This window comes from Onychostoma macrolepis, chromosome 09, assembly GCF_012432095.1.
Source record: "Onychostoma macrolepis isolate SWU-2019 chromosome 09, ASM1243209v1, whole genome shotgun sequence".
Taxonomy (NCBI): Eukaryota; Metazoa; Chordata; class Actinopteri; order Cypriniformes; family Cyprinidae; genus Onychostoma; species Onychostoma macrolepis.
In genome coordinates, this window is record NC_081163.1 from 17,591,226 (window position 1) to 17,607,068 (window position 15,843).

Below are 15,843 nucleotides of genomic sequence, written 5' to 3' on the forward strand. Positions count from 1 at the left end.
CTTGGTGTTATATCTTAAATGAATGTAAACAGTTGAGAAAGACATTGGATGTGTATCATTATATTGGATGTATTGTCTCTTAAAGTGACCGCACCTAATTTACTAGCTGCTGTCTGTGTCCAATCCAATCCAAGAAATTAAATGAGAGACAATCACTCACAGCTCTTTACTGAATTACTTTGTAGTTTTAACAAGAATTAAAATTTTATTTATACAGTGAAGACTAGGTAGGCAATGATATTTTACATTTGGTTATTCAGTTTCTGTACCTTGACACCTACAAACTTGAAAAACCTTAAACATTACTTTTTTGTGCTATTACACAATTTCAAACAGGGCCCACGGGTACAACCAGCACCAGGGCCCCGCAAACCCCAGCTACAGCTATATGGCAGCAGTTTTTATATTTACAGGTCTGAGTACATTGTATTTTACCACTGAATCATCTATATCAGTGGTTCCCAAACCTGTCCTGGAGGACCCTCTGCCCTGCAAATTTTGTATGTCTCCCTAATCAGACATACCCAATTTAGTTCTTGCAGTCGCTACTAACGAGCTGATGAGTGGAATCAGGTGTGTTAGAAAAGGGAAACCTACAAAAGGCGCAGGGCAGGGGGGCCTCCAGGACAGGTTGGGGAACCACTGATCTAAATAATGTTAGTGTTTAACAGGATATGAAGTTATTAAATCAGCAGTATGGAATGTTTGACTACACACAAATACTTCTGCTTCACTGTACGTTTGTATTTATCAGGCTGTGTGTGTGTGCCCTTGCCGTGCACTATAGCAGTAATTGGAGCGTTGTTGACAGTGGGCAAGGTTGCCATGGAGATGGTAGTCAATTGTGCTGGCTTTCTCCCAGAAATTTTGTAAACGCGCATCCTTCCTACCATGCCACTGCTATCAGTCCTCATAGACATCTACGTATTCAAGCTTTGAGACGGAGTGCTGCTAAATATTTTAATAAAAGTTCTAAAAATGGCAAAAAACATAACTTTGTCAGCACCTCTTGTCTTATGTAGCTGTCTGTTTCATACCATACAAAAAGTACTGTGGTGGTACAATGGTACAGTAATGATGTTCCAGGTTGTTACCATATATTTCATGTTTACCATGTTAATATACAATGGTTTCTACATGGTATTTGCATCAAAGTAATGTATGAAAAACTAAGTACTGTTTCCAAAAATCATAATAATACCATATTACTTTTTTTGTATGCAATTTAATACTACATTTTATGTACATTGACAGAAGAGAGTCTGGACTCCAGCATAACAAAGGACAGATTGGTACACATTGCCTCTCCTACACACAAAGAAAAAAGATAGAGAGTGAGAGTTCAGGCGTTTCAGTTCAGTCAATTTCATGGTGTTCACAGGCTCCCACAGGAAGATATAGCTATTTCGGTGTATCATTGTGGTGACAGTGGTCTGAACTGCTGTACCATTCTCTGGGCTTTTACACAGAATCTATTTGAAATGAAATCTAAATGCAATTTCCTCCTACAAGAACGTGCTTAATTTCTGAATTTAACACAATAGGATATACTTAAATTATATTAGGGATTAATTCAGGGCAATATGTTATTTTAGCAGACATGTTAACATTGAACAAGCCTGGGAACAAGATACCAGTGGCACAAGGGAGTAACTATGCTTCCAAAAGTCTCAGAAGTGGGTTGAAGTCAGAGGAGTAGAAACACAACTACATCTAAGAAGGCAGCTCAACAGTAGCTGCAGTCGACGGCGGAGACACGGACGCTTCTGCAGGTCTCTTATCTTTCTCCTCCTCTTCCTCCTTCCCGTTTTCATCATTACCATCACTGTCTTCATCATCTTTATCCACTTCCTCTTCAGCCAGAGTTGCAGATGGACCGTTCTCGAGATCTCCACCCTCATCTGTGATGAACACCTCTCCATCCCCGCTGCCCGGGGTGGAGGGGCTGCGAAGATCGTCTCCATTTGTTTTCTCACCTGAGGAGTGTAACTCAGCCAGGGGCAGCTCACCATCAGGTCCCCCAATGTTGGGAACATCCACTGGGCTGAGGTTCCTCTGTGAGCTCCCAGGCTGCTGGGAGGAGTCAGCATCTCCATCTCGTACCTTCTTGACATTGAAGGTCGAGCTCTTGGAAGAGGAGCTCTTTGGGTGGTTGGGGATGAAGCTTTTCTTGATCTTCTCACGCTGTTCTGGAGGCACAATCTTGTTGATCTTCTTCTCAATGCTGCTTCGTGAGAAGGCCTTTTTTAGACTATCCACCTTCTTCAGACTGGAGCGCTTGAACTTGTCAGCACGAGAGCGCTCCAGACGTTCGCTTCCCAAGCCTGGGAATTTCTCTTCATGCAGATCTAGCGAATCATCACCACCCTCTGCCAGAGGACTCGTTGCTCCTTTTTCTTCGTCGTCATCGGAGGAGAGGCTGATGGTCTGCAGGCCTTCATCTTGAGAACGGTTTAAATCAGTGAGCGGAGTTGGTGCAGATGGACTGATCTCATCCTGAGAGGTGGAGGCCAGGCCATCTGTAGTAAGCAGAGTGGAGGGGATTTCATTGTCCTCCTGAAATTGGAGAAAAAGAAAAATGTATTTAACAATGACTGAAAGGTTCAATGTGTAAAGATCTGCCTTTAAGGTTACAGCGCAGATATTGCGTTACAGTACAACTCTAATATAACCTGTATTTAAACGTGTTGCATTTTGCAGATGATTTTAGCCAATAACATTGCATTGCAGTTAATCAGTTTATGCATTTTTTGTGGGAATCGAACCTACAACCTTGCCATTGCTAGCAGCATACTATACTGTAAAGATTAGTTTCAGGTCCACAAACTACTTTTGTACTAATAAACAAAACAAACAGATGAGTCAGTTTGTCTGTTGTTTTTCTGAGTTATATTGTGCAATCTACTGAAAAACCTGTTTGTTGCAGAGCAAGCTATATCCAAGACATGTGGAGGCATTGTGTTGGAGTTACTCCAAACCAAAAAAGTCAAGAGGTTGAAGTTTCCCGCCAAATTCCTTTTAAAAAGCTTTGATTTTTAACTTACATGTATTTCATGGACATGGAATAGAAATTATGTTTACCTTATGCATGATTAAATATGTACTCAATCATTTAATCACTGAAATAAAAAAAACATCAGATATGCCACACCCTTTCAAATCTCTCTCTCTCACACACACACACACACACACGTCTGGTTTGCTATCCTTGTGGGGACTCTCCATAGGCGTAATGCTTTTTCTACTGTACAGACTGTATATTCTATTGCCCTACACCTAAACCTACCCCTTACAGGAAACTTTCTGCATTTTTAGATTTCAAAAAACGTAATTCTGTGTGATTTATTAGCTTTTGTACCCATGGGGACCTCAATTTAGGTCCCCACCGTGACACGAGTCCCCATGAGTCTCTGTGTATTCAGGTTTAAGTCCCCACCTGAATAGAAAACAGGTACACACACAGAGTGCGGAATATTCTCTTCCACAAACATCCAAGCCAAATTCCTTTAAAAAAATCTTTGATTTACAAATTACATGCATATGCATAACAAGGCAAACTTAAATCATATTTCACTAAAAAAGAAAAAAAAAAAAGGTATTTATTTTGTGAAGTCAAGATTTTTGGGTATACTGCATGAAAGAATCTTTATCACTTTTTTTGCTTATATTTATTTCTTATTGTTTGTTTATGCGTGTATATAAATGAAAATATACAAATGCTATCTTTTGCATAATTAAATAACCATTCAATCACTGAAATAATCAACAACAAAAAGATCACCAAATATGCCACACCATTTCAAATGTCTCTCTGACACACAGACAGCAGAATATTCTCTTTTCACTGCTCTCCCCTCACACACGCAGACCCGACACACACCCCAGACACGGCTGCTGAGGTTTACAGGGGTTATGCTTCACGCTTAAGGAGTAAATTGAAGATCTGACCCTCAGGGAAGGGCGGATTAGCAGCACGAATGGAGCTTTTGCACGCTCACCTGCTCCCTCCTAAGGGCATTAGCACACAATTCAGAGCAAGTACCATATACCTGTCCAAGCTCTAAACATCTAAATGACAGATTTGTTACTGTATGCCAGTATTTCAGTATGAAACTGCAAGTAGAAGTATATGCTGAAAATTGTGGAGTATAAACAGATCTTCAGATGCCCCTGTCTCTGGAAAATGTAGATTTTACAAGTCAAGGAATTTTCTACCCTATAAATCACTCATTTAAGTTTTTTTTAGCTGTGTTTAGAATTAAGCTCATTAATTCAAAAGAACTGTTCCTGTTCCTTTAACCTGTAATAAAGATCAAGTCATTGAGAGCTCTCAGTTGTTGGACATTCACTTTATTATATGCACTATAAAACGGAATAACATCGTAATGTAAAGACAACCTTATCCTCATCCCCTCGCCCTTGGCCAAGAAACTGTGCCATTAACAAGAGCTTGGTTTACAAATTCCAGTGAAGGAATGCAACTCCTATTTTGTTTTTTACGTTCAAAAAAATGATCTAATATGAGAAGAACCTTTTCCAAAGGTGCATTTCTTAAAACGTGTTAATTGTTATTTTCAAAAAGTGGTCCAAATGGATGGTACTCATCTTTAACATTTCACCTTTGAATAGCCAGTATCACCCTGAAGGCAGAGATCCAGTCCAAACCAGTGTTGACTCTGGGCTAACCAGTTTCTTCATGAGCAAAGGTACAGAGTAACACCCCTCAGGTTCAAGAGCTACATGGAAACCAGAGCTGGGAGTTGGCTGTGTTCGGTTACTTCTATAAAAGCATCAGCTTTTAATTTGTGATAACCTGGTAATGGCTACATTTGTATTCTATTTCATAATTAATAATAGAGCGAAACTCAGGCAACACCTTTATATTATGTTTTCAGTCCACTATATAAGAATTGTAATTTACCAAGAACCTACACAGATGGGATTTAAGGAGATGTAAAAAACGTTAACTCTGTAAAACGATTCCCTGTTTAAATATGTTGATTCAGCTCAAATCTAATTAGTTTGTGCCTTGAGGGCCTTGTCAGATAAAAAGTGCACATATGAAATATATCTCCAAAAGCCTGGGAAATTTCACACAGTAGGCTGACCCCAATCTGAAGGCTGTATTAAAAGAGTCTCAACAGTACAAATTTCATTAAAAGTAAAACTAATATATATCAATATAATGATGCATATTTAACAAAATCCTTTAGGAATGACATCATTCTATTGACTTTTTTCACATTTTGAACACAAGCTGAAAACCAAAGCAGGTATTATAGTCTCTGTTTTGTTAGTTTCACTCTTCATTGATCATTTGCATTCTTATTTGAAGCTGCTCCAGTCTTTCTGATCCTGCTCTGTATCCACCTTTCTTAACATTTGTTTCTCAGCCCTGTCTCTTGTAACACAGTGATGAATCAAGACATTTACCATTCAGATTTTGACCTTTATCTAAATACACAATGGCCAGAGGAAGAGAAAGAGGAGGGGACTTGAAGGATAGAGAGAGGGAGAACTTTTGTAAACACCCCTGTTTCAGTGTGTAATGGGAGCCTGGATAATTAATGCGCCCCGCTGGAGGCCTCCGGACTTTTTGGAGTGGAAACATCGAAAGAGATGAGAGAAATGGTGTGTGAGTGTGTCTCAATCAGGCTCGTAGGATCTGAACAGACAACACGAGAGCAGCGGAAAGCACAGGAAAGAAGCAGAGGAAAAACAAATATAAGAACAATGGAGGACGGGACTATTAAAAAGAAAAGACACAAAGGAAGGATGTGTCACTGCTGGATGTTAGCAGTATTGCATTTGTTCTTGCTAAGGGAAAGTGTTGTTTTGAGACAGACGTTAACATATGCCAGGAGCTGCTCTCAAAGTCTGTCACTACAGAGTAGTCAAAAAGGAGAACCATGATGGGTTAATAGAAAAATATAAACACTAAAATAACGTAGTTGTATTTTAGTATTATTTATATACTATTATAGCTTTTTTAGGTTTATTTTGATTTTTCCAGTTTCATTTTAGCATTTCAACCTGTACTTATTTTAGTTAGCTGCCAAAGCAATGAATTACATTTTATATTTCAGCTTTATTTCAATTAGCAAAAATATTTGTAATAGTTTGTTTTCATAGAAGTTAATGAAAATAACCATGAATTAGTCCATATGAAATACTGAGGAAAACAGAAAAAAAAAAGTCCAACATTTATGAAATACTAAAAAAAAAAAATAAAAGAAAAAGCACTGTACACTGTCTTTGAAATTTTTCTTCTCATGCAGGGGAAATGATTCTGCAACTGTTAATACAGAAAAAGTCTACACCATCTGCACATGTTTTGATTGTCAGCAAATGAATGTCTAACTAAAATAAGGACTGAATTTCAAGTCTAAAGCCATTTTCTCTCTCAGATTGATTATGTAACATGTTTATAAGATTCTTATAAAACACATGGCATACAGCCCACATGTGACACCCCATCAGCCATGGCAGGATTTTGCTTTAAAAAAATAAGACCACACAAATATGTGCTCGCTCATCCGTTACCTGTTTATGATGTGTGGAAGAAGTTCAGGGAATCTTTGGCCTTGCTCCAGATGGAGAGAATAAGTGGAAAGCAACAGCCAACTGGCTTGAACACACAGTTCAGTGAGATGCCGGGCAATGCAATGTGCTATCAAAGCCTCCGATCTGCAGCACTGTGGTGAAAACTATGGGAAAGTGATATTTAAAGGGCCATCTGTGGACTCTCAACTGACTGAATTCGGCATAGCAGAGGTTTACTGCCCTGCAGAACCGAAGAGTATTTTTTGTTTTTGTTTTGAATTTAATCAAATTCTGTCTGAGCTGATGAGAAGTGAGCTGTCTAAAAGAGGGGTCTGATTCCATCTCATTCTCTCTCAGGTTTATATTAAAAAAGCTTCATTGTCTCTGTCTGGCCGCTTGAATTAATCACATGATTGGTCATGCTCCCTGAAGTATCATTTTTCTAATTAGACTGTATTTATTTGAGTGAGTCCAGTAATACCTGCAGAATGAGTGTGTCTGGATCATTTCATCTTCACAGGGCTTGACTTTTCAGATCTCAGCCTTGACGTATTTCTTATTTAAACGGTAAGTTTGGGTGGAGCATATCAAATGGCTTGTCGGTTTGAACAAATAGCCAATAGGCTTTAATTATAATAAGCAGTTAACCATTGCTGTTTGTTAGTCAGTTGCAGGTGGTTTTTATAATTCAGGGGTGGGGCATTCTCAATCCTCAAATCATTTGATTGGACAAAAATCTGTGCTGTGCGAAATGAGTCCTACCGCATTTAACCATGATCCTTCGCAAACGTTACTGGAGGAATCGTGGCTAGGAGGCGGGAAAGTGCGTTCATAGCACGATTAAATGAGCACACTTCTTCTGAAATTCCATATTAGCTCTGTGAAACATTAGGGTTTTTTATTTATCCTTGAAAATATGAGTAGAAAAAAGTTATAAAAGTAGGCTACAGTCAGTTGGTCATCATCAGTTAGTGTTTGTAGGCCATACGTTGTCAGTGGAGTGATACGAGAAATATAAACTACTACAGAGCTGGAGGTTACTGGGGCAACAGTCAAATACACAGTTTGGATGTCATCATACAAAAGATTTGACTGCAGAATGCTGCGGTTGACCAATCAGAATCAAGTATTTCAGAGCACTGTAAAAAACAAACAGCTGTACGTGTATGTTAGCACAATGATAAAGGGAGGAGTCGAGTTGTCAAACCAGAAATCCAGCACATTGAGCTGAAACATGCCCGAGCAGAGAAGATCTCTCTCTCTCTCTCATACTTCAGTTTGTTTTCCATTGTTCTCATCCAGTTCATTCTATCTGTTCTGTTCCTCTGCTGTTTCCTCCACCATCACAATCTATTCCCTGGCCTTGAAGTAGTCATGCTTTGTTTTCATAGTTCTTTTTCTTTCTTTCTTTCTTGCTTTCTTTCTTTTCCACAACTCTGTCAACTCTCGGTGAATCTTTGTTGGTTGAGGGTGGAGCTCAGGGAACAGCACAGGAGTCATTATGAAAGGACATCAACCGTCATATTTCATCCTGAGCTTAAAAATATGCAAGAATTCATAAAATATTGTAATTGCAATGTGAATCAGTATATTGTCAGATTACAATAGCCAGAACAAATCTCTGGCACACACACCGAGCACAATAAGCAAACACATTTTCTCTCACTGTCAGAGAACAGAATCAGTGATGAGATCAAAACAACACAATCAAATTCACATGAATGCTCTTTGTTGTTGAGCACTGCATGAAACGGATACAAATCTTTAAGGAAGTCATGCTTTTGACTGATGAAAGAATGTGTTTTGCTGTATGTTATTGTGCAGAATTATCAGACTGACTGTGTTTTGATAATCAGAATCTGCACCATCATTATAAAAAGCTTTCCTCCTGTAAACACTGGCTATCGGGTTGTTTTTCCATCTCCTTCACCGAAAGATCGCCACTTTCCCATAATTCACATTTACACACCCATATTTGTTTTTACCTTTCACTGAAGATCCTGATCTTGAGGATTAAACATCTACGTTATGCGAAAATGCACAATTAAACATGTTGATGGACTAACTGGTCAATCATACGTGGCATTATTTGGATCTCAGCAGACTTGCATCATCTTAATGAAGGCGTTCCATGGCATCTCTGGGCCAAAATAAACCCTGACAATGTTCAACAGGATTTCAGAGGGTGAACTAATGAGGGGAATCGCAGCAACTACAAAGGTGTAAAAAATGACAGTTGTCAGATGTTTTTGTGAACGCCCGCTGCAGAAACATCACAGCCAAAAGGTTCCTTGCTTCAAAAACATAAAAGCAATAAAATATGTTTTATGACTATCCATAAAAGCCTCATGTTTGCCATCAGTCATGCAGCTTGCCAAACTTCACAAGCCATGGTGAAGACGTTTAAGTTGCATGTTATCCCTTGTAAGTATAGAAAGCATAGTCCGTCATGGACAACATGCATTCATAACCAATCTAGATTAGCAAAAACAGCATCAACTATGAGCAGTTGTCTAGATTATTGCTGTGAACACATTTAACGATCTTTTCACAAGCACTGGCAACCACAAACACAAAAAGGCCAGAGTTACTGCAGTGAAGAGCCTCAGCACGTAGAACCACATTTTTCAAGAATCAACACTGATGTATTTCTTGAGAACACAGAAAGAGCAGTGATGCATTAAACATAAACAAATCGAGGCCTAAATGGGCAGTAATTACTGCAGATCATTAGTGCTTGTTAAGGGAAACAAGGCAGTTGACCAGACTGTCTCTCTCCCACACACATGCATTTTCAGTGCCAAACTCAGTGTGTTTACTGCGTTTCTTTCGGAGGGCCCTTGTGTGTTCAAACCACACCTTCCATCTCCAAATGCCTTTGCACGGTGCACAGAAAGTTTATAATTACCACACAGGCGGGTGAGCATCGTCACATGCCAAAAAATGAAACAAAACAAGCAAATGCACAACCAAAGAGCAATAGTACTCTTCCAAAGCAAACTCCTGAGAGCGAATAGATTTGCGATGGCTCTTCCTTGTGTTTGCATTCAGTGTTTACTTTCAATAGAGTGTCGTTCCATAGAACAATACACCATTGTTTTAATGGCCTATGGTATAAGGACATGCACATCACTTTCCAGGAACAAAAAGAAGAGAAAAGAAAAGTGGCTTGACTCAAAATAGCCAGTGAATTAAAGATCATTGGCATGTCATATAGCATTGACGTGCAAAAAAACATCACCTGCAGCTATAATGCCAAACATATGTCAATGCAAGATGGGAAAGTACATACCTGTGCCGTTCTGTCACTCCTTGAGGCACTTTACCACTTGGGAAAGTGTGTTTCGACCAAAATTTTTATATAAGAACTAAAGCAACTGACGATGCAAGACAGGGTAACTGTGAGATAAAGTTTAAAATAAGAAAGTCTCATTGTGAGATACAAAGTCACAATTAGAGGAAACAAAGCTGCATTACACGAAACAAAAAACAATTGCAATTATGAGATGGAAAGTCACATTTGCCCTTTTTTAATATTTAGTTTTACTCTGAGGCGGAAACTTGGTTCCATGCCTGACAATATCTATTAACACACACACCCCTTCCTGAGACTTACTAATTGTGTGTGGGTACTCTATTGCAAACATATGCATATATACACTACTGTTCAACGGTTTGGGGTTAGTGAGATTTTTTATGTTTTTTCAAAGTAGTCTTATGCTCACAAAGCTGTATTTATTTGATTAAAATACAGTAAATACAGTGAAATATTAAAATTTTGCTGTTTTCTGTTTTAATGCTATTATTATTATTATTATACTTTTGTTACATGTCTTAACTGCAATTTTCCATCAATTGAATGTGTCCTTGCTGAAAAAATGTATTCATTAATTTCTTAAAAAAAGAGTGGATTTCAGTAGATTCACAATACACAGCAGGAGTGCTATAGTGTGTGCATGTGTGTCTAGCAAAGCTTTTCTTTTCATCTTGCAGCACACATTCCCAAATTAGATATTACAATCTCCTGCAGCATACTTTCTGCAAGCCTGCACTCATGCCAAAGTGTTTTAACAGGCTGCATACAGGCTGATTATCACTTTAGAAAATCACCTGCTGCTAGATCTCAAAGGGGACGGTTAAGACTTGGGATCAGCCATTAGCTGCGCTGTTCAGCCCCATGGCCTTCCTCTCTGACAGCTGGATTAGTCAAGAGTCATCGCCCCAATAATCAACTCTCTCTACTATGATGGAGTGCTTTTATTAAAAGACTTTATTAAACCCAATTTCCTGGAAAAGTTTATAAAGTACATCATTTTGAATTAGCATGCTTAAGATGAGTCTTAGAAACTGTTAACCTCAGCCTGTTACTTTGATGAAGAAATAAGATCTTCTTATGGGAAATGAATCCACTTGAGACATTTTATGCTAGGCAATGCCTTCATGAATGATCAGGCGCTGACATGAGGGATTAGGATACGAGTCTCAAAGGAGCTAGATAAAAGTCTGTGTTTTCATATCTATTGACGCTCGCTTTGACATTTAGCTCATTCTGCTATTGAATAACATTTGCCTCAGGAAAACCGATTCCCAGAAATCATTTTGAAAAGCAGAACTCTAACACCCCAAAGAAATGCCTCTACCTGCTTCTACAAGTCAAAGATCACTGTCCCAGCGTGTAAAACTGCATGTGGCTCGCTCCGGGGCAATCAGATAAGAATACTCTTCTAAAAGCACGAGCCCGATGCAGCTGCTTAAATCAACACGACGCACCCTTCACATTAACCAACTGGCATAAAGTATAATAGCATTTCCCGAGTGTGTAAAATTGCATTGCCTGAACATACAAAACACCTCACCTAAGATTAGTGCAAACTAAAGCACAGGTCACAAAGCTGGTTTAGCCAGAAGACCTGACTTACAATCTCAGTTGGTTTTACATTTATTTGTAGGGAGAGGCTTTTAATCAAACAAGCCTATTGTAAACATAGTAATCTTTGAGCTATATGGTAAGGAATTAGGAAAACTGTTAGAGTTTGCGGGGACCTTAGCAATAGAAACTCTCGTTTACATGCTGCAAGAATATTCTTAGACACACACACACACACACACACATATTGACATTCTACTGCAATCTGCACAAACTTTTCAGCTGCTGTCACATCAAGAATTCCCATGCACTTTAGTTTCATTCAAGATACTGCACACGTGTCCTATCAAACATCACTTAAATTCCTTAAAACCCAATAAATCTAACTTTTTCTGCTGTTATTTTGTACATAATTTTGCAAATATTTAAGACAGTGCATTTATTTTCCAAAAAAAAAGAGAAAAATACATATGCAAAATTCTTGCATCAAAGAAAGAATGTCAAACTATTGAAACTATTTGGTAGCTATAGTTAAGCATTTAAGTTTCATTAGGTGTAGAAAAACCTCACTCAGACATATTTCTCATATGTATGCATGTATATCTTTATGTAATTTTCTTTCTATATATTTTAAAATGTAATTTATTCCTGTGATGGCAAAACTGAATTTTCAGCAGCCATTACTCCAGTCATCAGTGTCACACGATCCATTAGAAATCATTATAATATACTGATTTGCTGCTTAAGAAACATTTCTTATTATTATCAATGTTAAAAACAGTTGTGCTGCTTAATATTTTTGTGGAAACCCTGATACACTACCATTCAAATGTTTTATAGTCCTTTGTAGTCTTTTTTTTTTCTTTAGAAAGACCAAGTTTAAGAATAGAGAGAGAGAGAGAGAGAGAGTCTTTGAAAAATGAATCATTTTGAATTACCATGTTTAAGTCCAAGAATCTCCACATATTTACATTATTTTTGACATGTTATGAGGTTTGTCAGGTGTGAAAAACTTCATTCAGACACATATTTAGATTGGTTCATCTTCAAAGCGTTAAAGGTTCTTCAAGAGTAGAAAGATCTCATTCTTCTCACCTGAAAGATGATCACTTTAAAGTGGTTCCTCTTGAGCAGATGGGCATGGTTGGCCTCCAGACGCTTCACCTGGCTGCTCTGTCTATCCAGGCGCTCCCTCACCTCCTTCACATTGAGGCCAGTTTTGCGCGAGCGCTCCAGCAGCTTGGCCACGCTGTTGGCTGTGGACATGTGGTTCTTGGCGAGCCGGGTCACATCACCCTGCACCATCCTCACTGCCGCCTCCAGCTCGGCCTGCTTCTTCTCCATCTTCCGCTGGTTCTCCTGCACCGACTCGATCATCACCACCAGCTTGTCGAGCAGAGCCATCACCGTGATGGCGCTTACCTGGCTGCCAGGGGTCGTGGGGCTGGCCGGGGACTTGGAGCCCAGGCGGGAAAGGGTGTGGACGGGGGAAGAGGGCACTGAGCCGTGACTGAAGCTCGGAATGAGGAGATCCTGAGCATCTGGAGCTGGTGGTGTCGGGGTGCTTTCCTCCCTAGGTAAGGTGGCTGTGCTTCGCTCGGCGTGAGAGGAGTCTTCACCCATCCTGGAGTCAACGCTGGTGGTTTTGAATGACAGGGTTAGATTGACTCTCACAGACACTCTCCTGCCTTCTGCGCCTCTCTAAAAACAACATTCCCAACACTCCACTTAAAAACTCCCCACACACCCAGGGGAGGGGCCTGGTTGCCGTGGTATTTAGCCCTGCCCATCAGAGTAATGTGAGTAAAGAGTGTCAGTGTGAAAGTGTGCCACCGCATGTGTGCTTTTTCCCTCAATGCAACTTCTGTACTGTTTGAATCAGTCATGGGTTTGATTATGTTTGTCATATGTATGAAATGTGCCCAAAAGACATATTTTGACAACACAAGTTGTATGTGTGAAGTAATGGAGGTGTATCGGTGTCTGTGTGAATGCACCTGAATGCCTCTTCATTTCTTCATGAATCTCTGCTGGCGCTTCTCTTCTCAGCTGTCCGGCAGACTGGGGAAATGTCACACGGGGAAATATGGAAATCAGTGTTTGAACAGTGAAGTCAGCTCATCTGTGGCATGCCAGACTCAAACACCACACACACACACACACACACACACTGCATGAATGCAAGGTTTAAGGGATATCTCGTCCAAAAATTTAAATTCAGTCATCATTTGCTCTCATGAACTCATATTTTCAAAACTTTATCATATGGAAAAGAGCAGCTTAGTTAATACATTTAACTAATACTAAAACCATAAACTTAAAAAAAAATATATATATATATAATAATAATAGTAAAATGAAATGTAACTAAAATGAAATATAGAAAACCAAACTTATTTTATTTCAGCAGCATTCCTTATTTTCATTCAGTTAAACTTGATGTACAAAAATTAATAAAACTATAACTGAAATAAAAATCAGCTAAAACTAATAAAATATATTTTATAATATGCAATACTATTTCAATGATAAAATAACACTGGCTTGAACTGATGAATTACCAATTTTGTGTTCTACAGATGAATGATTCACTGAATCATATGGTCCAGCCATACAGCTAATAGAAATTCAGACATGAGGGTGAGTAGCCATTTTTGAGTGACCTATAGCTTTAAGAATGTATAAGGAGTGCAAAAATGAAATAATAATTATATATATATTGCATATTCACAGACAGAACAAGCAACATATTTTATAATACATTTAATGCTAATTGTACAGGATGGAAGTCTAACAGACAAAGGACAGCCAGCAGATAGTTCACAGTAATCATAATCATAAATTCTAAGTGTATTAGGGTACATTACTACCTGTAATCATAACGTTATGATTTTTTTCTAGGTTTTAAACCCATGTCAGACTTTGAATGTTAACAATGTATTGAATATTTCACAATAGTCTAAATGAACAAAGAGAAGGAAAGACACTAACTCATTCATAGATCCGTGACCATGAAAGTAAACATTGCGAAATAAACGCCTCACCTGGAAATCTGGTGTGGTGCTCGTATCAAAGATAAACGCGCCACATTATTGTTTCGACCAGAGGTCATTTTCTGGATAATGACAATCAATAGCGACAGAATAAAATGCATAACTTAGATATCTGTTTGGGAGTGTTATTAACAGACAAGGACAAGAATCTAACATAAAATTAACTTTATCTCCCATCCGTTCATTTCCTGACACTGAGGAGATTGCCTCCCTCTGTCCTAGGCTGCCTGCACGCACAAAGAAAAACACTGCTAATGTTTCCTATGTTGCAGTTTGGTGGGGTATGTCTGTGTATTCTGTCGTGTGCTCAGACTATAGATACAAAGCGAAAACCATCACCCATGACCCCACATCCGCACATGGACATCGACAGGTCATTCCAAAACAAATTATATTATACTTAAAGGGATAATTTACCTGAATTCATTTACTGGCCCTCACATCGTTCCAAACATATAAGACTTTCTTTATTTTGTGGAACACAAAAGATATTTTGAAGAATGTAAGAAACCAGACATTTTTGGTGACCACTGACTTCCAATATTTCAAAACATTGCTTCTCAACACATCTACTTTCATGTTCCACAGAAGAAAGTCAGTCATACAGGTTTGGACTGGCATGAAGTTGAGTAAATGACAATAGAATTCACTACTTCTTCTTCTTCTTCTTCTTTTTATTTATTTTTTTAACTATCCCATTAAAAAAAGCTTTCTTATTTCTTCAACTATTCCATAATCAACCATCACATAGTGCAGTGAGGCCTGACCTCTGCAGGTAGAAGGTAATCACTGCACTTAAAAAAAGAAAGAATAAAAAAAATAAAAAAAATAAAATCAACCAATCAATAAATTCACTAACTTGCAGTTTAGCACTGGCATTTTAAAAACTCTGTCGTGACCACAAAACCTACCTACAAAACCCGAAAGCAGAGAAAATAAGTGCATGTTATGATAGGTACAAATGATTATATTTTTGGACCACATGTGTCAATGTTTCAGTAGCCTAAGTGAATGCACTTCTGCAGTTGGATAATGATACTGCAAAGCAACTCAGTAATGTGTAGTTTCCTGTCAGTTATGTAAAAACATCCTGTTGTTGATTCTGTTTAATGAGAGTCTGCAGATCTGTAGATCGTATTTCTTATTAGTTTCATATTATTCGTGACTGTTATTGAGATGCCACTCATAGCGTTGCATGATTTGTGTTTCAGCTTCATGGGAAAATTCCCGAGTATGCAAAGACAAGTCACTGCAAAGCACACTAATGTTATGCATGTGTTATATATAATTGCTACCTTTGTTTGAAACTTGAATGGATTCGCTGGTAACAGGTTCTTCAATATGACTGTTTGGTGAATGCAAATTGTTCGGTGCCTGGTG

General features: G+C 38.5%; 1 protein-coding gene across 3 annotated transcripts; it reads right to left on the reverse strand.

Annotated features, from left to right (window-relative positions):
* Positions 1–213: 213 nt before the first annotated feature.
* On the reverse strand, positions 214–15,776 carry cavin2a (caveolae associated protein 2a). 3 transcript variants are annotated; one of them, XM_058787380.1, is made up of 4 exons: positions 15,759–15,776; positions 13,408–13,471; positions 12,506–13,046; positions 214–2,556 (listed from the first exon to the last, which is right to left on the reverse strand). In XM_058787380.1, exons 3-4 carry the CDS (start codon positions 13,031–13,033, stop codon positions 1,714–1,716), a joined length of 1,371 nt encoding a protein of 456 aa, XP_058643363.1. In that variant the 5' UTR covers positions 13,034–13,046; positions 13,408–13,471; positions 15,759–15,776; the 3' UTR covers positions 214–1,713. The 3 variants fall into 3 exon arrangements, with proteins under 3 accessions (XP_058643363.1, XP_058643362.1, XP_058643361.1); XM_058787379.1 differs by lacking the exon at positions 15,759–15,776 and adding an exon at positions 14,881–15,122; XM_058787378.1 differs by lacking the exon at positions 15,759–15,776 and adding an exon at positions 14,455–14,712.
* Positions 15,777–15,843: the final 67 nt, after the last annotated feature.